We start from the raw sequence: 27586 nt of genomic DNA, 5'->3' as shown, positions 1-27586 counted from the left end.
GTGTGGTACCAGACTATGTACGCACTCAAGTAATACTTACAAAACACTCCACCCTGCGACACTATCTTGCCCAAGACATTCTTGTACTAAGCAAGAAACTACTGTATTAAGAAAATCACTTGCACTGTTTTCACCATACAGGCAGTGTACCTTACACTGCAACATGCACTGCACAATGGGGGGAAAAAGAACAAGCGCAACAACTCAGTATAAGTCAAATATACAGCCTATTCATTTTATTTTTCACACTCATGTAGTAGGCAGTGCGACAGTTGGTGTCTGCAACAGTCACATTCTAAGAATGATTACAGAAAATCTAAACACACTTATATATATATATATATATATATATATATATATATATATATATATATATAGTGAGGTACATATAACTGTATATATACCAGCTCTCTCACACACACACAGTGTTCAGATGAATGCTATTGTGTTATAACGTAATGATGATGGGTATTAGATATAGATGATGCCATGAGAAAAAATTAAATTAAATTAAGTTAAAAGAAGAAGAAGAAGAGGAAGAAGAAGAAGAAAAATCCAATGAAATAAAATACTTGCATCAAACAATTTGAAAGAATAAACTCTGAGACAGTTACAGAAATATTTATTTCCAGTTAAAGGTAAAAATCCAATTAAAACATTTAAAAGCTACAAAGCACACACACACACACGAACAGATACACATTAAACACAATTTTATATACTTTCTCAGAATCTTGGCAAACTGTTGGGCGGATGAAGGCAAGGAGTGAGGGCTGATCAGGACTTACACTAGCAGGGTTGTTTTGGATGTTTTCATCTGCATGCCTCAGCAGATTTCCCATGATAACATATAAAGGCTCTTTGATTACCTGCAGGTGCACTCATCTAATAAGCATTACAATCATCCCAAAGCAAACAAGGCCTGGACACATCTGCAACATCACACAGCTATATGAGTTCACGGACCTCCTTAGGTCTCTGCCTGGGTGGTGGTAGAACGAACATTTACACACATTTGTCAATGGGCATTAATCATTTCACCTTCACTTCTCTCTTCCTTTCGAAGGCCAAGTTTTGCCAGGGGATTTGTTCATGACGTCCGTTGTGGTCAGCTGGAGGAAACAGAGGGAGGAACTCATGGTTTTCGATTAACTGCGTAGGTTGTCATTTATAGGAAAGGGTAACTTATCGCGGTGAACCTTTTAACACAAACGCATATTCATCTATTTGTGTCAACACAAGTAAAAGTTTCAAGGCACTTACTTTCTCCTTTTTTTATGAAAATTTGTTTCATAGAGTTTTGATAATAAGGCCTAGTTTTAACACTGTATTTATACAAGTTCATTTTATTGAAAAACTTAAATGATCTAAAATGAAAATTAAAATAATTGGAGAAGTCTGTTCTTAAATTTCATAAAACATATGTAAGCAACTTCTAAAACTAACCAGAGAAGTTCCATCTCTTAAGTCATCACTCTTGCAACAAAGCTATGAAAACTCAGTAGTTTAGCTAAATTTATGCCAGGAATATGTCAGTTGGAAAATACCTATTAAAGCTTCTTTGGTTAAGGGCCAATCACATAAATATAATTCTGCAATAAAAACATTTTAACTAAACATATCTTAAGTTAACTTACCACGTCCTTAAATACATCTTTTACATCAAATATGTGAAATCACTGCTCTAGGGTTGCTTATGCATTTATGTGGCTTCCTTTGTTCTTACCAAATATCTGCAAATAGGAAAAAAAAGAGAACAGGAAAAACTATAAACTTGAGAAGTTTAAATGATACTATACAACAGCATTCTCACTACACTGAGTGTCTACCTCCTGAACAACTTGCTAAACCAGTTAAACAGCTAAAGGCTGGTCTAACCTAATGAAGAAGGAAACTGCGTTCTCAATGGCCCACGATGTTACCTTGTCCCTAGTACTACACACACTGTGCACATTACAATAATGAAATTATTAACCACAGAGGCATTACAATATAGTACAGAAAGTCAAGAAATTTCTAAGAGAATCAAACTCTGAACAAGGTTTGAATAGAAGCTTTGACACAGCCTTTGAGTTTTGTCTGACTCTTGACTCTTATTTAAAGCATCGTTTTGGGGTTCTGATTATATATGTTTGACTATTTCAATATTTGAGACTTCAAAAGACAGAAAAAGAAAGGAGGTTAATGTGATAATGATCTTGAACTTACTTTTAAGTCATAAACTGAAAAACCTCTAACATGTTTACCGGGAAATTTGTTTCTCTGAACAGTTGTGTAATGGCGTTCACAAATATGCCAGGAAGTACCAATCTCATTCCTAGAAGAAGCTTTGTAACATCACTAAACTGATGTGTGATCTCTCTTGCGGTATTTTCAAATAGAGACTGAGCAAAAACAAGAATAAACCATACAAAAAGCCACAATACATCTGCCTGTTATTGTATCAGTTTGACTTTAATATCTTTCACGCCATACTACAAATTATGTTAAATATGAGTGTAACCTTTTCTTAACCCAGCTTTCAAAGTCATCCTGCCCTGTTTAATTTTTAAGGCCTCTTCAAGTACACCTGATTTAGCCAATATGTTGATTATCAAGTAGTTCAGGACTAAAACCAAAATGAAAAGTACATATTTTATGGCCTAAAAGTGTCCTAAACTCTGCATTTTCTACCTCAAATTCTAATCTCATTGAATTCATAAATAATTAAATAACAGTTACAATCACTGAGAATATCACAGATTCAGAATGTTTTGTGAAGAGTGGGTAAGTGCAGAAGTACAAAATGGGTAAGTGCAGATTTTTTTCGGTGGTGGTGGTGGAGCGGGGGTGGGGGCTGTCTACAATAAAAATATTGTAGACGGTCTCCAAAGTTACACAGACAGTCCTATAACACTGCTAATGTATTTTGGGATTTCACGACTGTTATTGACTTTGTTCATGGCTTATTGGACTTTAATGAGAAACTCTCCATTACTTGTGAAAAGGCACTGGCAGACTCAACCCAAATATAGTACCCTCCCCTTTCTGAATGTAGCCCTTAGTCTTTGCCTTCTCCTGTGTTTGAGGTTGGGTGGAGACTCCCAGACTAGGCTTTTGTCTGGGTAGGAGCCCCAGACACAACAGTGCTGAGCAGTAGTGTCTAACAATGGTGTGGTGCACAAAAGCCGCACACACAAAAACAATATGCCAATCTTGCAGAAAGGGAGGTCCAACCAGGGTGGGGGGAGAGAGAGAGTGAGAGAGAGAGAGACAGACAGACAGGGGTCATGCACCTGCGCTCTTTGAGAGCCCTCAAAGAGCTGCTGCAGGTGTCTTCCTGTTGATTTTTCATCTCTCCCTTAATTTTTTTTTTTGTCATCTACAACTGAGCGAGCAGCGTTCGTGTTTTGTGGGTATGTCATGTGGTTGAGAAGGAGACTGAGATGCAATGAGTTGTTAGCAGTGGTTTAGATGAAGCCATCTTGCAAAGGTTACCCTAGGGTCATTTTGGCAGGTGCAGTCAGGCAGGTGAGAGAAGAACACTGAAAAATCAATGTTTTTAGGCCCTCAGATCTCAGAACCCTCAGAGTCATCAAAGCTAATCTACAGTGTAGATAGAACAAAAAAGAAAGGATCTATGAATCGATGTTGTTTTTTTGTACTGTCAAAATCTTCACTCTGCTTAAAAATTAAACAGCGCTCTCTTTTATTTTAAATTTGTACAAGATGAATTAGAGAAATAAAAATTGTGTTACTTGCCATATGTTCCCAGTTTTATGTTTAATGTTTACTTTTCAATGTCTTACATGCTTGAATTTATTTATTTATTTGCTTGGCGTGTCATACCTTAACTAGCATAGCTGCACAATATTCATAAAATAGGCCTAGATTCAATGACAGTTGTGTGCTATAAACCAACAGTGCATTAAAAAAAGGCTGAGCTATCATGGTTCAAGATTAAGTCACAGTTAGAAAGAGAAAGATATAATTAACAAACATACAACAAAAAAGGTCGTTAAACTGAATAACTGTTCCCAAATCCACTAAGATAGGCCTGCCTCACAACAAAATTCTGCTGTAGTTTGTGCTCATTGTGACTTATGCTCATTTACAGAACTTATCTCTCTTTCACAGACATGACAGAAACTGCATAAGGAAATACATCTAAACAACTAAAAAACTGTAATTAGCCTTTTGCATGACCTACGCTGTTCTCTTTGCTACTTTGACGTATAAGGCTGATAGTGTATGAAGGTAATACTGTTCCTCTAACATCAGTCTACTGAGTACTACACTACAGTGGGGGAGGGTGTGGCAAAAATAAACATGGCTCAGTTATGACACTGAGTGATGCATAAGCAAAGCCTCTATAGGGCAGTTAGTTGTTACTGATGAGTATTAAAAAAACAGTATCTAGGCCTTGCTCCTTTTGCTGATTTTATATTCACAGAACAAGAAACAGGAAGTGAACAACAGAGAGTGAGTGGCTGGGGACCAGCTTTAAATTGTAGTTGGGAACATGAGTTCATTGGGAATGCAGCCAGGAGGTATCAGAGTTGTCATGTCACCCTCCATCCTTAATAAATTTGTTCATGTTTGATGTATGGCCTGTTGTCAATATTTGATAAGCCTTCCCATAATCTCCCACAGGTGTTCCACTGGGCTGAGATCTGGTGACAGGCCACTATAGTATATGGTTTTCATTATTTTCCATTGCCCTCTGGATGGGGGTGTTGTCGTCCTGAGAGAGACTAATCCAGTCGGGCTAAAATGCTTGGTCATAAGATGAAAACGATCACTAAGAGCAGCGCTACATTTATTGGCATTTATCTTTGCCCTCTGAAGAGTTGAGTGAACCTAAACCAAGCCAGGAAAATGTACTTTCACACAGTTTCTTTTAGCATGCACAAAACAGGCACTCATCTGTTTGTCGAGAGCAACATGAAGGATAACTCAACTGTCCATATGACTGTGCTCCACGGCCTATGTCCTTTGACCTACTTTGGTCACAATAGGGGCAATGAGTGATTTATGCGCTACAGCTCAACCATAGTCCCTGCCTCTGAAGATCTTAAAAGACTTTTCTTTTGACAAAACTGCAGGCTCATGCTCAAGACTGATTTTTGTTGTCAACCGATTCAGGGTTGCTCATCTCTTTTGCCTATGAACCAATGTACAGACATTGCAGTCAAAGAGTAGACACTTTCAGCCACAGTTGACTCCAATAATGCAGTCTTTCCTTTGAATGTGCATGACTACAACTTTGTTCCTCATCAGACATTAGGAAATTCAGCAGTATCATCACTGAAGCTCCGGGCAAATATGACCAAAGAACTACACCTGTTTCAGTGTCACTCAGATCTCTTCCCCTAGCCACTGTAGCCAAAATAATGGACCCCTTGGACTAACCATGATTTTTATACATGAGTAGGTGTGTAAGAGAACAAGTATTTGTACTCTACTGTTTTTATATTTATATGTACACTTCTGTATATATTTCAAAGAATTTTCCTTTGGACAAGGGTAAACATGTTGCATAAAACTACATAATGTTCATATATAATTTTCACACGGGCGATCACGTGCAATGAAATGCAGTTCACATTACTATTCCAACCCTTCTTGCCGATTTATTAAGCTAAAGCAACATGTATGTTATTTTACAATTCTTATCCAGCGAATAATTTCACCTTAACAAGACACAGGCAGTCAATTTCTGTGCACTAGAAAGATTATGTTTGCCCAACCCCCCCCCCCCCCCCCCCCCCCCCCCCATGTCCATTACGATTCCCCCAAAACAAAAAAACAAACAAAACCCAACAACAACAACAAAAAAAACCACACTGTGTGCTCAACCATGTGTTTTGTATATGAATACCTGCTACAACCCTTTGCAATGAGCATATTTTAACGTCCTTAGCATAATTAGCTCAGGAACCACACCTGTGTGGAAAACCTGCTTTCAATATAATATGACTCTTAAACTTACACACATAAACAGCTTAAATACATACGTGCATGCACACACAGGCTCACATACACACACACAACCACACACTCAAACACACGTAAGTATGTGTAACTGATTGTCAGGCTGTAAAATAACTCTTAAATCTTTTTGTGTTTTAAATTTTCTAAACTATTTTGTCATGCAATTAAACATGATTAATAGAGACATTTTCCTGGCATGGTTTACTGATCACATGTCCAAAGACCACTGTGTCTTAACTGGCTCTAATTATGAAATTACATATAATTACAAAGGCAAATGGAAAATTTACATGTACTCCAAAAGAGGTAAGAAAAGATTCATTTGGTAAATTTCTAGATACTGCATAACAATTTCCCCTAAGATTTTAGTTATGGATAAATGTTATTGTCATCTAAAATTACTGGAGACATTTTATTTAAAAAGGTACACTTAATTTAAAGTACTTTTCTGGCAATATGATGACATAGTAATAGTAGTAGCTTTGGTTTCAAATTGCTAATGATAGTAATGATTTTTTAAAAAAAACCTAATTTCTCTACATTGCAACAATCCTAAACAGTCTTCCTCATCAGCAGGTCATAACATGTCTATTTATAGTCAAATGTCATCAAGGCTAACCATGTTATTATAACGGACAGATAAATCCCATTTCCCGAATTATTGGTTCACATTCCAAAAAAAGTGCCAAAGGGAAAGCGGAGGAAATATCAAACAGACACTACGGTTGTGAACACTACAGACTTAAGCTGTTAGTTGGCACTGTCACACCTCTTATTGCAACATAATAGGGTATTTTGAAGCCCTGTGGCAAGTATTAGAACTTGATTGGAAAAAGTGTTTACAACATAGGCTCACTGCTACATGACAGTGGCAAAACTGCAGCAGAACTGACAGGCGATGAGCTATAGCTGCAGTCTGCCCACGTATACTTCATTCACGTTGGTCCTCTCTTCAAAACACATGGGCAAATAAAACGGACACAGAACTGTTGATATTTTCGCACAAATTAAATAATTATTATTACTTTTCGTCTTGTGCAAAGGATATTCCTCAATTTTTACATATGTAAGTAGCGTTGGCATCGCTGTTTCCCAGTGGTTTTGCAACATGTGTTTTTTTTAAATAACAGAGGAGTTTGAGGGCAAAGAATTCTCTCACTTTGCACCATGTTTCTTTTCGTCTCCAGTTTTATATTCATACAGATGCCCTGATGAGAACATTCAACAAACTACACTTTTCACATAGTCTGAGGGGCCTTCAACATTTTTCTTTTTTAAGTAAAAAAAACAGCCTTGTGTAGCTGACTGAAAATGTAATATCTAAAATACTGTGCAGTGTAACTCAAAAAATAGTATGTATCAATATGGCAATAATACAGCATAAGTGCACATCAGTGTATACTGTCAATTATCTGAAAAGCATCAAGTTCAGGCTTTTGTCAAGATAGTATTTACACCACTGATGTTATCTATGGCCTTAATTAAGGCATAGAACCCATTATAATTATGTGATGGGGAAAACTCCTTCCTATATTTCCACTTAGGCTTAATCTAAAATTTTATTTCGCTTTTTTGGGCCTATAAGTCTTACCCTACGTACATTGCACATGGTTATACTTACTTTTCTCTATAGTGGATTATTCACAATGACTTCATTTAATTACTAAATCATATGTTTTCCAAAATGTCTTTTCCCCACCACTATGTTCAGTCCTCTCACCTTTTGTGTTTGTCTACATTTTAACTCTATCAAGACCATGGAGCTCAGGGCTTATTTTGTTTAAATGTATGCAACAGTGCAGAATTAATGCAGAATGTATTATTTTATGGAAGCTAGTTGTGATGGTGTTAGGCTTAGAGTAGTCGAAGTAACAGTACCAGTGGTATTATATTCCACAGCTTTAGTATTAGGTGCAGTAATGTGCAGTCTTTCATTGTTGTTATGGTCTCATCAAATTAGTTCTGCTTTCCAGCTGATATGCAAACTGCAATAAAGTGGGCAGCCTAAGATGAAAACCGTTCTGTTATAGATTGATATTTTAACCTGGATAACACTTTAAAACTATAGACATGTTCACCAGTTCCACCGCCGCTGGTCCAGCTTCCAGTTGTTTTACCTGATGCCGCTAAGCGGTAACAAAAACACAAAAAGACTATCTTCCGCTTGACTACATTCAGAAGACTTTCATCCAGGGTGATAGAAGGTAGTATTGATCATAACAGTTAAAGTTACATCTCGTAGAAGAAATCCTACTGATATGTAAAAGGTGAGCTTTCAAGTATCACTCTAACGAATACAGATTTTGACACCATGCAGCTCTGCACATTAATGCCTTCTGATCTTAACGAACGGTGTATTACTCACCATAATCGGTGTCTACAACTGGAGTTTGAATCCCTGTAAAACGCCCCAGTGCAATCCAAAACATTACTGCCTGACCTAAAAAAAGAGTACTATATTGACTACAGATTCTCAGTGATCTTGCGTTGATTCCTTGTAAACAGTTTAACTTTGATTTTAAAATTAAAGTGACATTGTGTACAACGGTACAGCATTGTCTAAACGGCAGCAACCCTTCTGCTTTCGTGTGTGTATGTGTGTATCAACGAGAAAGATATTATTGTAGGACAGTAATCCTTACGATGCAGCATTTTCAAAGTTCATTTCAAATCTCCCGTCAGACGAATGTCATTGGTTGATACAAGTCGTAAACTTTCAATTGTGTAGATTTGATTGGATGTCCCAGTTGTCAGTCAATTTCGACGTTGAAACATAGCATTGTATTTCATCATTCGTCTGCAGACGTTAACGGTTTTTAGCGTCTATTGATGCCACATGAATATGTTTTATACTTAACAGGTCTACTGTGCTTTTGATACCTACGTGATCTCAGATTTAATTAAATCTTCAATCTTGATCCATGCACTACAGCGTCCTGGAAACGTTCAAGTTTTAGTAACTTTGTAAACCGCTGTAAAAGTTGTGTAGAAATTTCATCTATACTTGCAGGTAAGGTATTTGTGTAAAACGTGCAATGGTGTCATGCATTTATACAGACTAACAGAATAACATTTTGATGCATCTTTGCGCACTGAGCAGGCTATGGGCGGCGTCTCATAAACACTTTACTATAAAGCGTGTTGTTTCCTCTTAGACTCAGTGATACTCTTAAGTTGTAAGGCAATACTATCATTATAGCGCGACTTCAATCTTGGCGTTGTTGAGTGACGTTTTGACAAATACGACCTTAATAAAAATGAGGTACCAGTGCAATCACTACAAAAGGAACGCAATTGGGTTGTCATAATTTAATTCTCTTAATGACTGATTGCAGCACATCTTATTACCATACATTACAAAACGCACATCTCAAAATTTTGTCAGGCTCAGTTTGCAACCTTATACAATTTGTTAAAATAAAGGAAAACTACCAAAATAAGCATGTAAAAAAATAATAACTCAAATGCCACTTTGGATAACCGTGATCAAAACCCATTTTTCTAGATAAAAAAAGCTTGACATAAATAAGTTAGTTTAATTTCTCAGTGTTTTTACAAAGTTATGTACACAGGTACACTTCAAAGTTTTACAAAAATACACTGGCAGTGTGAAATAAAAGGTTAACATTTTCTTTCACTATAAATAGTTATGCATCATGTCTCAGCATACACTGAAATCACAGAATGGTTTAGATGTGTACAGATGTAAGGGTACATAAGGGGGAGACGCCCTTTTCTCGGCATTACACAAGACTGCATAATCGAGGGTGAATGAGTGAAATGAAAAGGAAACTAATAATTGTCATCAGTAGGAAAAAAAAATCACTCAAACGTTGAACATTGTCACGTGACAAAATAAATAAGGAAAACTGAGGGACAATGGTGTCTCTCTGCAAGTGCCTTGTGTGGAATTAATACTGTTGATACTTTGTAATGTGACCTTATGTCTTAGCTCAGAAAAGGACTGTCACTGTTCGGCTGATATCCAAGTCAAGGCCTTGAGTTTTGAGTTACATGTAGAAGTGTATACTCAAACACAGCATTCTAGGTTGCTTTGATTACCTATTTCACATAGCAGAATGTCTTTGTGACATTTTTCTTGTTTGATTAAAAAATAAAGACTACAGACTTTTTGAGATGCTTTAGTCCAACCTGACCCATCAGTCATTAAATGTACCTAATAGCACCCAGATGATGTAGGGCTATGTACAGTAAATATACTGATTATGAACTATTTAAATGATTGAAGAAACCAATACGTATGTAAGATTGTAGGTTTAAGGTTATTTATAATCATTCCAAAAGGGGACACACTGCCTTCAAAAACAAAACAAATGAACAGCATTTTGGAAACAATTACAAAACTACACTGCAATTCTTCAAGTCAATCAAATTCACACCTTCTCCATAGAGGATTTTTTTAACCATAATACGCATTATGTGCTACATATGTAAAGGAAATATATATATACACAGGTAGTAAGAAAATGAGCAAAAAAGGAAATAAAACCTAATTGCACACTGCTACATTGACTGCTTTACAGGCAGTTACTTTTTGAGTGCCAGAACTTTAGTGTTTACATCAGTGCTTGTACAGTGTCCCCATTCACTGGACAGTTGATATGTTTATTATTACTATTATTATTATTTTTATTATTATTATTATCCTTTCTTTTTCTGTCTTTCGTGAAGCTCCTCTTTAATTCACCAAGCACTGAGGTCGTAAAAGGGAAGATGAGATCTTCAGTTCTGCAAGGGAATGTAAATAGGAAAACCATGAAGTTGACAAATCAATAAGTATATATACACACATACGCATAAACACACACTTAAAAATATAGTCAATAATTATTTATAATTTGAAGAATGATGAGCTAAAAGAGGTGCACAAAGTGCCGACATATAAGCATAAATGAAGACCGGTGTTCCCTGCAGTCATAGCTCTAAAATATTTTTACGTGTGTGATTTCCTCATATGTCTGTGACTAAAGAATTCACTTTCTTACTCGACAGATCGGTAAAACTGAACAATGAAGTGTTGTGTAATTGTTTTGACTTTTTCCATTGTTACACAGTCTGCACATTGAGGAAATAAGGCCCTTCGCGAGGGCAGTAGCTGCTGACGTGTTACTATGCTGTTGTTCAGTAGAGGCATGTTTTCAGTTGGTCGGAAACTCAACCTCGCCGTAGTAGTGGTTGTAGTAAAAGCCGCCGTGCAAATGAGTTAACCCTTTCAGTCGCCATCCATTTGAGAGTCAACACTACGCTAATATATCAGACGTATAGGCTAGATCACAGCGCCAGGCAATTTAAAGTTGACAGCGTGTAGCACGCTCGAAACTATTAAGCTAATGCCGCATTTGGATTTCAGCGTATTTTCAGTGATTTTGACATTTAACCGTGTCATAGCAAATCGTGTGTTTACTTCAAACACACATATTACTTCAAATAAGTCAATGGTCTAACATATACAGGAACCGATTTTATAAGTAACTGTAGAAAGCCCTCAGCGTGTGTCCACAAATATCTTGATATAAAACCCCATATGAGAAGGTACGTGGAAGTAAAAATGTACACAGTACGCGGTGTGTGTTCTGTACACAGTACGCGGTGTGCGTTCGAACTGTAAAGCGTGAAACAAGGAAACTGCATCTTTCTTAGATTTTTGTTGTTGTTGGTAACAAATGGACAGGTGTGAACGATTCGGCAATTTTCTCGCAGTTGATCATTGGATATTCTAAAAACACATTTAAAATAACAAAATAAAGGGTGATTGTCAGACAAATGCTTACCTTATATGATGTTTACGTTTGTGTTGGAGGGCTCGATTTCCTGGGTGTGTGCTCTACCATATGTGTCAAGTCTGAGCAACAGGTAACTTCATCCAAACTTGTGTGTGACCGTTTAGTTTGAGACGAGGAGTCTGACACAAGAAAAAAAAGAACACAAAACTTTACTGTGAAGCTGCATGTGCGTGGGGAAACTGGCAACTCCATTAGACAGTAACTACCAACATATACACTTGGCGTTTAAGCATAGGAACGCCGTAGCAATGGTATGGACTCGTTACACTGTATCCGTTCAAACAGCAGCACTTGTGCCAATAAACGATTATCCTGCATGATCGTAAAGTAGGAACTAAAGTCAGAAGTGACAAATACAGACTAGATGTAACCTAAAGCAACATATACGGCTACCTACAGCTAGATGATCGTTTCGCTGAGTACGCAAAGAGGTCTACGGTCTAAACAGATATCACCGCTACACTGACTAACTGCAAGAACAAAGTAAAAAAAAAGTCTCCTTGAAGCCGACACAGTTATCTTCGTACCATGACATGCTGGTCGTTTCCTCTGTCCAAAACACGGATCTCTGCAGTCCATTTGACTTTCACAGTTCTCCGCGTTCGTCTCAGTTAGCCGTGACGGAGCCACCACCACGCAATTATGATTCCCATTAAGATCTACATTGTTATTCCCAGATGTGCAAATGCCTTTGCCCTCTAGTTCAGAACCGCTGTAGAAATTTGGTATACTATTACAATCCACCTCCTCCCATTCGAATCTCCCATTCTGAATCGGTTTGTGACTTAGAAAATCGAAGTTCCATCTCTCTAACGACGCCTCTGCCATCTCTTGTAAATGTCCCTTTAAGTCCCTCTTTAACTCTTCGTGATCCACCGGCCCGAAAAGCATTCTGCAAGCTGAGGGTTTTGGGTGATCCGACAATCTCGCCTCCATCCTTTCCAGGGTCGGGCTTCCATTTGAAAGACGAACATCAGACATTTTCACCGTATGAAAAAAAACAACCAAATGCTCAAACGCAGATATTTCCTCCGGGTTCAACGCGATCCAACACAGGAATGAAGTAACAAGTCACCACAAACAAATGCATGCCATGCAAAAAACAGAACTGAAAATAATATCAATGAATGTGGAAATGTAGACAAAATTAGGCTAATCTCCACAGTTCATCAAAACAAAGTGCAGCTGCGATGGCCACTCCTGTCAATTTTGTGTCGTAGTAAGAGCGAAGAAATAACAGGCAAGCCTTTTCAGCACCCAATATGGCGATTGAGGAGAGGCTGACTGGAGAAAAAAATGATTGACGCAGAAAGCTATTTAAACTTAGACGGGTATTCATTGGTTAACGGAGATAGACCCGCCCCTCTCGAGATAAACTCTAGCGTCGAGACCAAAGCGAACATCCCCTGTGTTCGACGTTGTAGTAGTCGTGTACTATCTTTGAAAATGAAAAGTGCATGAATGGTTGGGACGTCAGGGGTAAACGGAGTATTCGCCCTTTTGTCAATAAATAATTAAATAATTTTTTGTTGCTGACGTCCAAAAAGAGTAGTTTGTTTTCACCTTAGGTTTAAATCCTGGAAGTTTGCAGCTGAGGGCCACTTTGATAATCTGTTATTGTCAAATAAAGCAGTTATACCATTACCATTATTTTGTGATGTATGATATGATAGACCTTGAAAGATTTGGGCTGACTTAAGACGTTTTGGTGGTGCGCACGTCTAGTTCCAAACTACGTGTGCGAGTGAACGTGCAGCAAAACGTAACGAGGCACATCTTGACAGAACACATCGTAGAACTTTTGATAACGTTTACACCGTTGATATAAGAGCATGAGAGAAGAAACTGCTTGATCAGAGATGTAGTGGAGACGATGGCAAAATCAGACAATGACAGGCGTAATATAAAGGATTTCTCATCGAACTAACCCTGATGCATTGCAGTTAGTTATTTAAGAACTGACTCAGTGATGCCCACAAAACTAACATTATTCGTCTTTTCTTATCTCTCAGCCAACAGCCCCTCGCAAACCAATAAAAATCCTTTAAAGTGGATACTATGTATTACCTTGCCTAAAGCAAACTTTGACAGTGCAAATATGACATCATTTGCTCAGAGTTTTGTGTCACTTTGCCTTCTTCATTACCAACTACTCTGCTGGAATACACATTGATTCACAATGGGTGAATTAGACAATCATTTCCTTAATCTCAGTCCCAAAGACTCTAGATTGCACCAGCACCCCCGGGTGAACTAGCCAAAGGCCTGATGATTAGAGGACAAGTTAATGAAAGTGTGATTGTACTTTGTCAGAATTACACTGTCTTGAGGACTGAAGGATTAGAACGTACTGGAGCTAAAAAAAAAAAAACCAAACAAACAAAACACTGATCTGACCATTCTGTTTTTTGAACTAATTTAGTTCACTTAAAAGAGATCTTTTTGTTAACTGCACAGATTGAAATTTTATTTCCACCCTTTATTACAAATTCCAAATTATTTGGAAAAAACAGAATATGCCTTTACAGTGAAGGAATTCCTGCAGATTACATATATGAAACCTTACAAAGCTGTGAGACAAAGATCATAATATTTCCCAAATAGTACTTATGTTTACAGAACCTTGAAGTTTGGTCTCTTGGCTGTAATACTGGTGACCCACAGAATAACAGTCTTGCTAAAGCCAAGCACTAACACTCTAATTTTTTACAGCAACTAATCATTCTGCCCAAGTTGGTTGAATCAGATAGACTGAGCTAAAGGGAAATGTGTATGTCTTTAGATCCTCAGGTCTGGATTTGGTGAAAAGATGATTTTAAAAGGTTTTATGAAAGATGGCCAAAGCACAGTCAGTCTGAAAAAGGCCTTGACTGACATCTGGTGGCAGTATTTGGAATCTCATCATTTCTTGTTTGAGTTCAGTGGACAGATCATTTACACACAGCACAGACACCATTCTCTTACATGATCATCGAGTACACTGAATGGCATTTTATTTTTAAATATTCTTCTTAAATATGCACAAGAGCTCTTCCATGAGTCATTTTGAGAGTTACTGGACAAACCAATGCTTCCTTACCGTAAACAGCGCTATGTAAAGGGAATGCATATACAGCACATTAATTCACATAAACATATAGTTCATTTCTTAGCAGCTGTCCCCATAGACAGGCCTTTCAAGTCATACTTTGAGCAAAATCCTTAATGTAAAATGTCCATTGTCACACAGAAAGCCATTTAAGGAGGTAGAAGTTTCTCTTGCCTACTCTGATAAGGGACAGGCCGTTGGACAGGATGTGCTGACCTGGGATCAGCACTTGTTCTGGGATGTCTGTCCGTTGATGGTTGATCCAAACACCGCCCTGTGTGATCATGTGATACCTGTTACAGAAAGCACAAAAGCCTTGATTTTTTAAAACTTCCAGCAAGGTAAAATTCGTAATGTATTGCCAGTCACTGATATGGGTATTTGTAATGCAGCAGTTAACAGACACTGTAAATATAAATGATATGAACAGGTTACAGTTATGTTTGCAAACATGGCTAACAGAAATTAACCACTCTTAACAACAGGTCCTGGGACTTTAGTGCACCTAATTTCCTAGTCACTGGTACTCAACGTTGGATGCGGATGGATGATTATAATGCATATTTACTGAACAGGTACATCATTGTATAGTCATAAATTGCTACAACGTACCTTCAGATTACATGCAACAAATTGAACCTGCACAACAGTTTAATTGTATTTCTGGAGTTCATATGACTTATTCTGGAAATACTGATTATAAAGTGGAAGCAGTAGTTGAGCGATGGCAATAAACAGGTTTTAGTGGTGTACCCTCGGGCTCCATCTGGGATGGCTTGGGCTTGACGACAAGCATCCAGGACGGTGGTGCCAGGCTCCAGTAGCAACTCATGAAATGGAGCCTCCCTAAAGAGCTCCTGCAGTTCCTCATCACTCATCTGTTGCAAAGCCTCCAAGTTACTGTGATACAGGGCATCCGTGCACCTGTCCAAACACACACAGACACACATATGTGTGCGCGCGCACACACACACACACACACACACACAGGACTTTTTTTATTTATGTAGGATACACAGCGAATATGTAAAATGGTGTTAAAAGTAGCAGACGCAATACTGCCTGCAGCTTCTACAGTCACTTTACTCATAAGATCTAAAAACTGAGGAAAAGCAGTGCGGGTGCAGTTCTTCACACAATATTATGCTCTCCGAAAAGGACCTCTAAACATAGTATAGATGATCCCTACAGGAAAAATCCCATGGACAGATATTGAAAATCTTACGCTCTCATTGTGAATCGACAGTCTGGCTAAGACTCACACCTGTCTGACCCATCAAAATAGAATCTCACAGTGAATGAGGGAACCCAGTGTTCCCACTTCAAGGATACAGTATTTATTTGAGCGATAAAATGGCCATTGTAACCTTTTGGCACTCTCCAGGCCCTCCTTGCCATGGACCAGTTTGGTGACCTCCGCAGCTAGACGTTTATGTGCTATCCTTTTCCCTGGATCCTCTCTCTGCTGCTCCATAACCTTATCCACTTCTGCTAGAGGCAGGAAGGTAAATAGTTTAAGATATCTACAAAAACAGAGAAAAGTGCAAATGTAAGTCTCAAAGGTATCATTTTGCCAAGGATGAAACAATTTAAAACAGAAATAATTACTATGTATATACAAAGTAACAACAAGTTGAGCATTCTATCATTCTGTTTATGTTACCACAAGGGGGTAGTGTTCTGTTCCAAAAGGGTTGCAGTCTAGCTGTGGATGACTCCCTCAAGACCACTAAATACAATTACAACAAAAATAACAGTTATGGATTAAAAAACTGAATCTGTAGATTGTCTTTGCACTTACTGTTCCACATTGTTGTCTGGTTGCCTCAGGAAATACTGGTATAGTTCAAAGGGAGATGTCTTGTCTCTGTTCAGCCAGACTGCGTTTCCTGCAGTCTTCCCGAGTTTGTCACCCATAGAAGTGGTTACCAGGGGGATGGTGAGACCATACACCTCCTCTCCTGTTTTCCTACATGGGATAGAAACCGTGTAAATCCACAGTACTGACCTTATTACTAAATGTCTTCAGATACATATAGTAAAATGCTGTACACAGAGAGAGTATCCATAAAGTAGGGCTATCATTCCAAGTCATTCTTTGTGAATTGTTTCATATACAGGCATTTGGGTTAACCTTTCAGCTATCTGCTCACTATACATTGGGAGACTGCAAACCCACTGAATCTTTTAATGGGTCAATGAACTGTGCCAGTCACTCGATTCCTTAAATGAGTCCCTCTAACCTGAGACAAAAGCCTGAGCATAGGTCATTATTTAGGGAACAGCTTAGGGCATTTCAGCTCTAGTCGAGGCTATTTCGCTTTACAAGGCTTGTGTATTGGATTTGCACATGTTTTAATGATCTTCACATATTACACAACAATTTAAGAGTTAATTATCAGAATAAAATTACTCAGACAGGTTGAACTACCTCATTCTCAGCTCATGAAAAAGATCTCTCAGTAATGCCTCTACCTTGCTTCTTTTTTTTTTTTTTTTTTAGGAACTTAACCAACAAGGCAAACGATTTTACAGAGTGTAATTCACTGCTGCTTCGAGTGGGTGTGCCTGAATCGGCTGACCTTACTTGTGAATGAACTCGTGGCCAGACATCAGGTTACCCAGTTGGTCTGTCCCACCGAGCTGGATTCTGCAACCATGCCGCTGGTGGAGCTGATAGAAGTCGTAGGCTTGGAGAAGCTGGTACGAAAACTCTGTAAAACTCATGCCTTCTGAACTCTTTAATCGAGACTGTACACTGTGTCTGCTGAGCATGGTTCCCATTCGGAAATACCTGCCAACCTCCGACAGAAACGAAACTACACTCCAGTCTTTGTACCAGCTGGCATTATTAACTACCGACATCATACCTAGCTTTTTAGGGTCGCTACAAAAATACAGTTCATGGTTTGTGAATACTCGCTGTAAACTCTCCCTTATGCCCCTGGAGTTTTCCTCCACGACATCAGGTGACAGGCGCTCTCTCTCTGTAGTTTTACCACTAGGATCTCCTATCAGGGCAGTGGCTCCTCCAATGACAGCTATGACATTGTGGCCCGCATTTCTGAAGTGTAGCAGACCGATAATAGCCAGCAGGTTTCCTGCATGAAGACTGTCCGCTGTTGGGTCGAAACCACAGTACACGGTCTGCGTGCCCGACTGAAGCAGCGTCGGGAGTTCAACTTGACCAGCATCTGCTGGGAAGGACTCTTTCAAAATGCCACGCTGACACAGCGACGAAAGAATGCCACTTCTGCTCGACACAGATCGGATCGATTTGTCTTCAGGACTAAAAAATGGTAAGGTTCTTTTTAGAATAAGACGTGACCCATGCCGCCGCACAAAACTCCAGTTTCGACAGATGGGCGCCGCCATGTTGGAAGGAGTGACATAATAGAAGCCAAAACGTATAGCACCCTCTGTCGATGATTTGTTTTCATCACATCCACTGTACACATCCTGTCAACATCGATTAGGCCAAATTAAATAACGTATTATACAAGCGTATAGAGAGAGGTTTGTGCATGTCTGTATGAGTGCTCATTTAGTCGTAATTATAAACTAATGTTTTGGAATAAGAAATACCTATAATTCATAAGTGTACCATAAAATGCTAATTGTAGCGTGGAGCACCACAGCCCTGCTGAAACAGCGCAGTATTTGTCCAGTATCGGTACTGGATTACTTTGGGTGACAATGAAACTACAGCTATTGAATTAGCAATGTTTTTGAGCTTGTTTATTTATTTATTTAAAATAAGTTGACTTTTATGTAGCTCTTAAGACCAGCAGGTGGAGCTCCAGATTCTTTTATGGCCTGCTGGAGGAAAATATTACTAAATCGATTAATTCCAGACCCAAGCCAAAGCTGATACCTAGCTTCATCCAGTAGGTGTTGATAAATTAATACGATCTAGTACTACTGAACTGGTTGGGCTTGGAGAAGGCAGTCCTTCTGTAGCATTACCATACATGTATTCTTTTGTTCAAAGCATAATATAGCTTGCTCTCCTAACTGCTGGTCAGAATTCTGGCAGGGTCTTCATTCGGTCAACTGGATGTACTTTTTTAGTTAGAGCTGCATTCCACATACATTGTGGTTCCATGGAGACAGAAATTGATTAACCGTTATGTAGATCTGCCTAGACCCAATCTTTTTAGTCACTAACATTTAAGTGGAGGCAGGTCCAGGTTTAGTTCAGCTCTCTTTCCAAAACTCCTAAATAACATGTCCATGCGCTTAGCCTTTCCTTTATGATTATTGCTCCTAAAAATGATTGGATATAAGACAAAGTACAGTTCCTCTTAATTGTGCTTTTCAAGATTAATGTTAATGAAAAAACAAACAAACAAACAACAACAACAACAACAACAACAAACAGTAAGAAACGGGCTCACCTCTAAAGTAATTCAGCTTGTTTTAGGTCTTTAATATAAAATGTCTTAAACCTGCAAGATCCTCCACTTTGTTTGAGGAGATGATCATAGGTATGGGAACATAATCTCATATATTTCAGTGCAGAATAGAGTGAATAAGGACGATGCATAATGTTTCATCATCATCATCATCATCATCATAGCATCATCTTGAAAATATTTTGATGCCAGTGTTTTAGAAAAAAACAAATACAATGCAATATGCAATACAGCACATTTTGGGTTGCAGCAGGATATTGACTGCATTATGACTACAACGTATCATCCACTATGCAGAGAAGGTGATTGGCTGCAATCTGCCATCCCTCCAGGACCTGCACACCTGTAGGATCTTGAGGCGAACAGGAAAGATTGTGGCTGACCCTTCCCACCCTGGCCATGGACTGTTCAAAAGACTATCCTCCGGCAAGAGACTGAGGTCTATCAAGACCAGAGCCATGCGTCACAAAAACAGTTTATCCCGACAGCAGTAGAACTGATTAATAAGCCCCCTGACCCCTGCTGACACGGACACTGCCCCCCTCCCCCATCTGTTATATTATTATTATTAATGTATTACTTAAAATGTCTAGTCATCTGTCTATTTCACTTTGCACTTCTTACATTCTAGTTTTTCAACATTCAGTATACCTTCTACCTCTTTTAAAATATTTTTATATTATATTTTATTCCACTTTGCACTTTTTACATTATATTTATAGTATTCCCTGTAAATTCGTACAGCTCCTTGCACTGCTACTAGATTAGTTTTGTTTTATTTGTGTTGCACTACTGTTACTAGTCACTGTACTTCAGTGTTGTACTTGTATAGTATTTGTAATTGTATGCTGTATTTGTATGGTGCACCAGGAAACCAAGAACAATTCCTGGTAGGTGTAAACCTACTTGGCAATAAACCGCATTCTGATTCTGATTCTCTGATTTGGCTTTCAGTTCTCTCTCTCTCTCTCTCTCTCTCTCTCTCTTTCACCTCACTCAATCATATTGAATGAGGTTTTAACATCTAAAGTGAGACTGATAGTGGCCCTTCTTAATGGGATCAAAGATTGTGTTGGAGAGGAAGATCAAAGAAAATAAAGCATGGATTTTCTGAAAGTTTTCATTTTATTTTGAAGTAACAGTCAGATTATTTATGCATTAAATGACTACATATACATTCGCCAAACATTTTGTCTATTGTTATCAATCCACAATTATGCATTACCAACAACACCACCACTGACTGTTTATGCAGTTGTGGATTTGCATGATCCTAGGTACCAAAAAAGGAAACAAAGAAAGAAAAACACTTAACTGAGAGAAAAAAAAATCATAGATCTGGGAAATTGTCTTCACCAAAATCAGAGGCTGGTTTAGAAATTAACTTTACAGGGATTAGAAAAGATAAAACAGTACCTTGTTGTGACCTGAGCTAGTAGTGACTAGGGAAGGCTAATGGACTCATTCCCCATTGCATCATTTTCTTACTTCTACATCAAATACTACACAACAAAGAGCAAAGGCAAAGTGTCATTTTAAAGTGTATAATTTAAATTTCTGTGTCATTTAAGCAATCCAACCATATCTTCATTGTGTTTATAACCTTTACTATACATCTGCAGCAACATATTGTCCTTGTTATTCCAGATGTGGTTGTAGTGCAATGGCCAAATTCCTGATGATGACCTTTACAAACTGAAAAATAAACAAGACGCAGTATGACTACCTCTACCCTCTAGCCAAATGTTGTACCTTTATAACATATATATGCTTGTACTATTGTGCTCCTTACTGTGCTCAGCCAACACATGTGCCTTCTTATTGGATACTCCTGGTAAAGCTTTCCCAGGAGCTGAAAACTGATTTACCAGAACAAGAAAGATTTACCGTACTTTAAGAAGGCCTCTGGCATATTCATATCTAAGATTTACAGTTTGAAATATGAACACAGTATGAAACCAACTGGTACAGAAATATAGATTTGTAATTGTGAAACAGAGTAAAACAGTTGTGAAAAAGAAACAAAAAAAGCATGCAATGCTGAGCAAGACTTAAAACTGCACATAGTATACTCTGAAATGGATAATCGGAAATTACCTGTTGTGATGGTGCCATTAATCCACATAAATGATAATAACATTAAGCATGGAAAATCCTCTTTATTAGCTGATCATTTACCTGAGACCACAGACAGAGGTTCAGACCAAAATGCCAGTATGGTATATGAGGTGACCTGAGTTACAAGGACATTTAAATACGTGTAGATTTGGGTTTCCCAATATCTATGGTATCACAGAGTAGTTAGCATAAACACTGACAAGACTCTGGCTCTCAAAGGATTCATTTATTTGATGTAAAAATTACTCCTTGTATTGACAGTATGAAGCTGCCAACACCTCTAAAATCAGTTAGTTTTGGAAATTCTGGTTTTACTGTCTGGTCTTACTTACTGTTGTGAACAGACAGAAAGGATCAGGGAACAGATAGAAAGGATCCCACAATATTTTTAACATACCGTCTGCCTTCACTAGACATTAGCATTTTCAAATCAAATGACTGGATGTTCAAGTCACCTCACCTTCCACACTGGCATATGAATCTGTATCTCTTCTAAAATGTGTCAGTCTCAAAAGGAATGTGGAAACACAATAGGATTCCCCATGCAAGTGTCATGCTATGCTATTACAAGCTGTTGCCCATTTGAGCACATTCTATTTCCATTGCATTCAATAATCTCATTTGCTTAAATATACCAAATCTTTAGAGATATTTTAGTCTTAGTATAAAAAAACCCCTCAAACTCAATTAACAACACAATCATAAACATACTTAGTGCATGAGGAAACTAAACACATACCTAAATGTTTGTAAAATTTAAAACATTTTTATAAACATTTTATTATTAAGTATCTAATCGAACTGAGACCATCGCATACTGAATCATCAGTAGTGCTAGAGAACATTTTGGGGTTAAAATGGATAACCTTTTCATTAAAAGGGCACATGTACTATTTACAGGGTTAAAAAACTGTGGATTTACAGTCAATAAAAATTTATAGTAAGTGCAGCCAAGTCCCTTCATTCCTGGATTTTTCTTTTTCTAATATGTTATAGAGACGGATTTGTTGGTTGAAGAAAATTTCAAACATGTTCTTTGACATGAGGATCCCTTCACAATGTGAATGACTTAGTGACACCCAAAGTTTTGTTGAGTGACATGAAACTGATTTCATCAATCATCTCCAATAATGCAAACAGCGTTGAGAAGGACAACTGGTGATGTTAAGAGGCAGTTTAAGCATTTTATACCCATAGGAGGCCAATCTGTTTAAGCATGAATGCTTGCATTGCAAAACAGTCAGTGAAACTCACATCAAAATAGTAATATCGTCTAGCTTTTCTGTCTGGTTTGTATAAAACAAAGAGCATCATATGCATTGCAACATTTTTGTGAGATAAAAATATCTTGAAAGTAAAGTGTCTCATGTACCAAACTCCAGTTACTATCAACAATCAGAGAAAGTTTGTGAGGAGGGCCTTCCAAGGCAAAACCAATACAGGCACTGTGGCTACTGTGTGAATATGAATGTGAGACCAAAAAAAACTGATTTTCAGTGGAATAGAAAGAGAGAGGGACAGAGAGGGGGGGATCTGGAGATAATCAAAAATGAAAGATGAAACAATAGTTAGCTGTGGGTTCCTGAAACCGCATTGACATTTGAAAACGTGCTCTTGGCCTGCCTCTTATAAGGTTTTGTAGTATGTTTAGATGTACATAGCCCTTCAATGCTTGATATCCTCATATGACAGCATGAGCATTCATGTTTCAAGCGTTCATGTTCCAGAAAAAGGCATGGGTAGTGAGGTATAAATTAGCATTCTATTAGAGCACAATGTTTTGTGCATGAATCTTGCATTGAGGTGCATCAACACAGTGAAACCCTTGGGACGTATAGTCCTCTGCTCTGGTTACGCTTTGTGTAAATCTTCTTCGAGTAACTTTGTGATCGCATCATTAACTGAAATTTAATGTGTAGCAAAACCTCAAGCACCACCTGTCATATTATGCCCATCATACAACATGGTATTTTAATTCATTACTTCACTGGTTCCTGTGAAGTGAGGCAACAGGGCTGGTTGAGAACTGTGTTAAATTGAGAAATCTATAAGGCATGTACTCAGTGCCCTAACAAAGAAATGTATGCTTGTTCAGTTTGCAGAAGCTACTCATCAATTGGTTGCTATACTATACACATGATTTAGGTATATCTTAGGTAGGGAGCTTGAAAAAACTTTTTAGAAAAACTCTGAAACTTGGAAAATCGAAATTTCTGCACATTTCATAGCACTAAACAATTCCTTTGAAGTGACTTATATACTAATGCCTCAGTAGCATTCATGTATGTGTGTGTGTGTATGTATATATATATATATATATATATATATTTATGTATGCCTGTATGTGTGTGTGTGTGTGTGTGTGTAAGCATACACACACACACACACACACACACACACACACACACACACACACACACATACATATATATATATATATTCTTTACTTTGTAACTACCTACAATTTTTCTTTTAATTTCAATATTCAAGTAAAGTTTTACACAGATCCCTCAGTGAACAAATCCTTTACTGATTTACTTCAATAAATACTGGGTTTCTTTCATACCTAAACCAAGGAGAGGACATCGGCAAAAGGGACAAGAAAGGGGGGATTAAACAGAAAAGAGGGCAGAAATGCTCTGTCTATTCAATCGCACTAACATGTCAGTAGAGTCCATCCCTTGTGAGCTCTACGCACAAAACTAAGGACCCAATCAATTTCATGATAAAACCAAAACTATATACAGTATCAAGTGTATAAGGAAATAGAGATCCGGTCACTTGGGTGTCTTGTGTGTAAATCTGGAGAGACTAATTCTTAATATTAGGATTACATTGTTGTTGGTACAAAATGTAAAGAGATATTGCTATTTCAGTAAGTCTGCTATCAAGTCCTGCTCTTTGGCCCTAATATGAATTTAGGCAGGATAGTATGCATTAGAGTTTTAAAAAGATGGTCAGAATATCCATCTGTGGGACCCTGTGTCTCCTCTGCATAGTGGTTCAAAGGATGCCCCTTAGGAAAAAGTGTCACAGGTACTCAGCTATGAAGTACATCCATGTTCTCTTCTGCGTGAGGGGAAGCAGGTGTCAACCTGGACCTTTCCCTGGAGCATTTCCCATTTCCCTGCAGGATGGCCCAGGGCTCAATTAGCTCACTAATCTTTTAGTCACTCTGTCCATTCCTCCCCCATCTTAGCAAATGCACCCGAAGATCTCTTTGCAGGGAGTCTGGCAAATTCAAGTAGCTTCCTAAACTCCTCATTATGTATCCTACAGGTGGGCCTTGGGTTGTTCCCTTGTCTTTGCAGCTTTCTCCTCAGTACATGTCTCTGTAAATCTCCTGCAGTAAAGGGTGCAGTGAGGTGTCCTCTGTCTTCTTGATCTCCTGCACGAGTTGAGCATGCTCAGTAACCAGCTGCCTGAGGTCAGCTAGCTGCTGCAGCAGCTTAGGGAAGAGGAAGGTGTTGTCAGGGTGGTTGGCCTGAAGGTGGAGTTGAAGCACATGCACAATGTTCTCCTGCATCCGTTCAATGTGTGGCACGTTCACAAGACCTGGCCGGTCTGACAGAATGAGAGGGATGAGGACAGTTAGGGGGATTCATCACATCCCTTTAGTTTTCTTCACAAACCACTCTCTATCTAATGTAGGAAGAGGCTAAGATTGATCATCAGTCGACACCAGTCACACAACTGTTAGAACATCTTCCTTTTTTAGTAGTTTTTTTTAATAACAATACCAAAAAATTCTCCTTTGGGTTCAAAAACACCTTTGTAAACCCTCAGCCTCACTGAAAACTCAAAACCGTCTTAGAAGCATAGACTTTTCACTGTTTTGGAGATTACCCATGAAAATATAAACCTTAGGTCTGACAACATCAAAACAATTTGGTTTCCTGAGCACAGACATACAAACTATCTAATCTAATCTGACTATTTTATAACTATGATTATTCTATTATTCTCATCCATGTAATCAGACCAAAGACAGACAGTATTCCATCACTATTCTTTGGCTGGCGTTCCTTACCTCCGCAGCAGATGATGGCGGCAACAAACAGGGCCAGATCACTGTCGTCCAGCTCCAAAGCATTGAACTTCATTGCGAACTGGAACTTGGGCTCCATCATGTCACTGAATGGCCTACGCAGGCTCTTGAGGAACTCTCTTGTGATGAAGCCACTGCCGTAGGCAACCAGCAGTCCATCCTTATTCATACAGGAAGCCAGCATGGCAAAGAGTGCCTCGTACACACCATACTTTAGAAGTGTCACCTGATTAAAACAAAACATTGGGCTTATTACTGCTGTTATATTAAGAAGCAGGAAATTTGCCAGACCCCTGGCTAAGCACTGTGATGAAAAGCACAAATGGAAAACATTGTGAAAGAAAATTCTGAAATCCCATGTTAGCTCAAGTATTGTAACAAGACTCGCACAGCTTGTGATATGGTAGAGTTAAATAAAACTCGATCCAACAACTGGTGCTTAGTCTGTGACTCACTTGATCGTTCAGGTCCAGGCTGGAGAAACCCGGCACAGACTTGGCAAACTCCGTGAGCTCTGTGACCGTTTCCACGGAGGTGCACTGACAGCAGTGGAAGATGCGCACCTCTGCTTCCTTGTTCTGGAGTCCACCAAGCGTGCCAACCATCTTAGCTACTAGCGTCTGCTCTGCCAGCTGCAGTGTTTCCATGTCATGAATGACAAACGGCTGTGGTGACAAACAAAAAGATGGTGCAAAACTAAGACATGCAGTCAAATCTAACACACCTAGTATTTTATAACCATCAACAGCCCTACAGGAACACTTCACAAGTAATACACTAACAACCTGATACAGACACATATTTTACGTAATACAAGATTCTCTGACAAATATTCTTTCTTTATACTAGTAGAAAAAGTCACATTAATGGCCCAAAAGACATAATGTACATTATACACATACACACCAAACAGAATTTATCAAATGCTTTTAATAGACATAACTGATGTAGCAGAAATATACCCAGCTGTATCCATGAATCTCTGTGTGTGTGTGTGTGTGTGTGTGTGTGTGTGTGTGTGTGTGTGTGTGTGTGTGTGTGTGTGTGTGTGTGCTGAGGTAATTGTTATCACGTTCTTGCTGACTCAAGGCTATATGGAGAAGTAGTCAGAAGCTGCAGACCAGGCAAGGAAGTTGTGGTGTAGTTTCACTTCAATGTAGAGGATCAAAAGTTTAAACAGTCATGTATGTAACTGTTTCATCATTTTTGATAGTTCATCCATCACAGCTCACATGACTCTTTGAATGACACCAGAAAGGGCTAAATAAGACTGTTAATAACTACGTGGTTAAGGAGAGTTCCTTCAGTAAGTATCTCGAGGACAAATGTGTTTCTCCACCATATTGTTTTCATTACGATGTCCCGTGATCAGCTCAAAGAGGAATAAGAGAGGGACTGTTTTGTCTATTCCCTTGTATAGACTTTTGCTGGGGTTCGTTCCTTTACACGGGGGTAGCCGTGGCCTAAAGACTAGAGAAGCAGGCTTGGGACCGAGAGATTGCCGTTTCGATTCCCCAGACCGGCAGGAAAAATGTGGGCAGGGGGAGTGAACATACAGTGCTTTCCCTTCCCTCAATATCCACGGCTGAAGTGCACAATAAACGCTGTTCAAATGAGCTCCTGGTTTGGCTGGTTCCATCTCTATGCATCACTTGTAGTTCAAGTTGCTTAACAAAAGTCTCGTCCAACAACAAAAGGCAGAAAATACTGACATGACAGATGATTTATGTAGACTGTGCTCTAAACTAAAGATAAATTGCTCATTATATTCTCCTTTTTTAGGTTTGAGTGAAAAGTGTTGCCTTAAGAGACAGTACCACAATCTGAAGATAGAAAGGTGATATTTGACAACAGGGCAAGGCAAACTAATGTCAATTCCAAAGTCAAATGGGGTCAATACGACTGATAAATCTTATCAGTTAAGTTGTGCTCCCCCAGACAATGAGCCATATCTTTTGAAAATGCGCATTTCCTTGTGCAAGCCTTACCACAGATATGTCATTGAGACTTAAGAGCACAGAAAGAAGGGATGGGGGCTAGTTCAGAGCTAAAGATGAAGGAGAAGATGGTGATACTTGTTCCCACAGAAACTAGGGTTAGCACCTGCTACCGCATGTCAACCGACATCCAACTCACAAGG

The 27586-nt window shown here is 38.6% G+C and overlaps 3 protein-coding genes across 7 annotated transcripts in view; all 3 read right to left on the bottom strand.

Moving 5' to 3' along the window:
• Window positions 1–10245: 10245 nt before the first annotated feature.
• cdkn1bb (cyclin dependent kinase inhibitor 1Bb) lies at window positions 10246–13006 on the bottom strand. The gene is made up of 3 exons (XM_030771595.1): window positions 12305–13006; window positions 11766–11896; window positions 10246–10722 (listed from the first exon to the last, which is right to left on the bottom strand). The coding sequence occupies exons 1-2, from the start codon at window positions 12756–12758 to the stop codon at window positions 11778–11780; spliced, it is 573 nt and encodes a 190-aa protein (XP_030627455.1). The 5' UTR covers window positions 12759–13006; the 3' UTR covers window positions 10246–10722; window positions 11766–11777.
• A 1990-nt stretch (window positions 13007–14996) lies between these two features.
• Window positions 14997–18240, bottom strand: yars2 (tyrosyl-tRNA synthetase 2, mitochondrial). Its single transcript, XM_030772167.1, has 5 exons — window positions 17453–18240; window positions 16667–16834; window positions 16233–16388; window positions 15619–15789; window positions 14997–15158 (listed from the first exon to the last, which is right to left on the bottom strand). Exons 1-5 carry the CDS (start codon window positions 18238–18240, stop codon window positions 14999–15001), a joined length of 1443 nt encoding a protein of 480 aa, XP_030628027.1. The 3' UTR covers window positions 14997–14998.
• Window positions 18241–23831: 5591 nt separating this feature from the next.
• pparab (peroxisome proliferator-activated receptor alpha b) overlaps window positions 23832–27586 on the bottom strand; it is a 32339-nt gene continuing 28584 nt past the window's right edge. For all 5 annotated transcript variants that reach the window (XM_030773065.1, XM_030773064.1, XM_030773069.1 and 2 more), the window contains 3 exons: window positions 25902–26111; window positions 25429–25672; window positions 23832–24962 (listed from right to left, as the gene is read on the bottom strand). In XM_030773065.1, coding sequence (XP_030628925.1) covers window positions 24718–24962; window positions 25429–25672; window positions 25902–26111 — 699 coding nt within the window. In that variant the 3' untranslated portion in view covers window positions 23832–24717. The remainder of the gene's footprint in view (window positions 24963–25428; window positions 25673–25901; window positions 26112–27586) is intronic.

The sequence above is a fragment of the Chanos chanos genome, chromosome 4 (genome assembly GCF_902362185.1).
Source record: "Chanos chanos chromosome 4, fChaCha1.1, whole genome shotgun sequence".
Taxonomy (NCBI): domain Eukaryota; kingdom Metazoa; phylum Chordata; class Actinopteri; order Gonorynchiformes; family Chanidae; genus Chanos; species Chanos chanos.
Note: the sequence above shows the minus strand (reverse complement) of the source record. Positions and strands in the feature narration are given on the sequence as shown.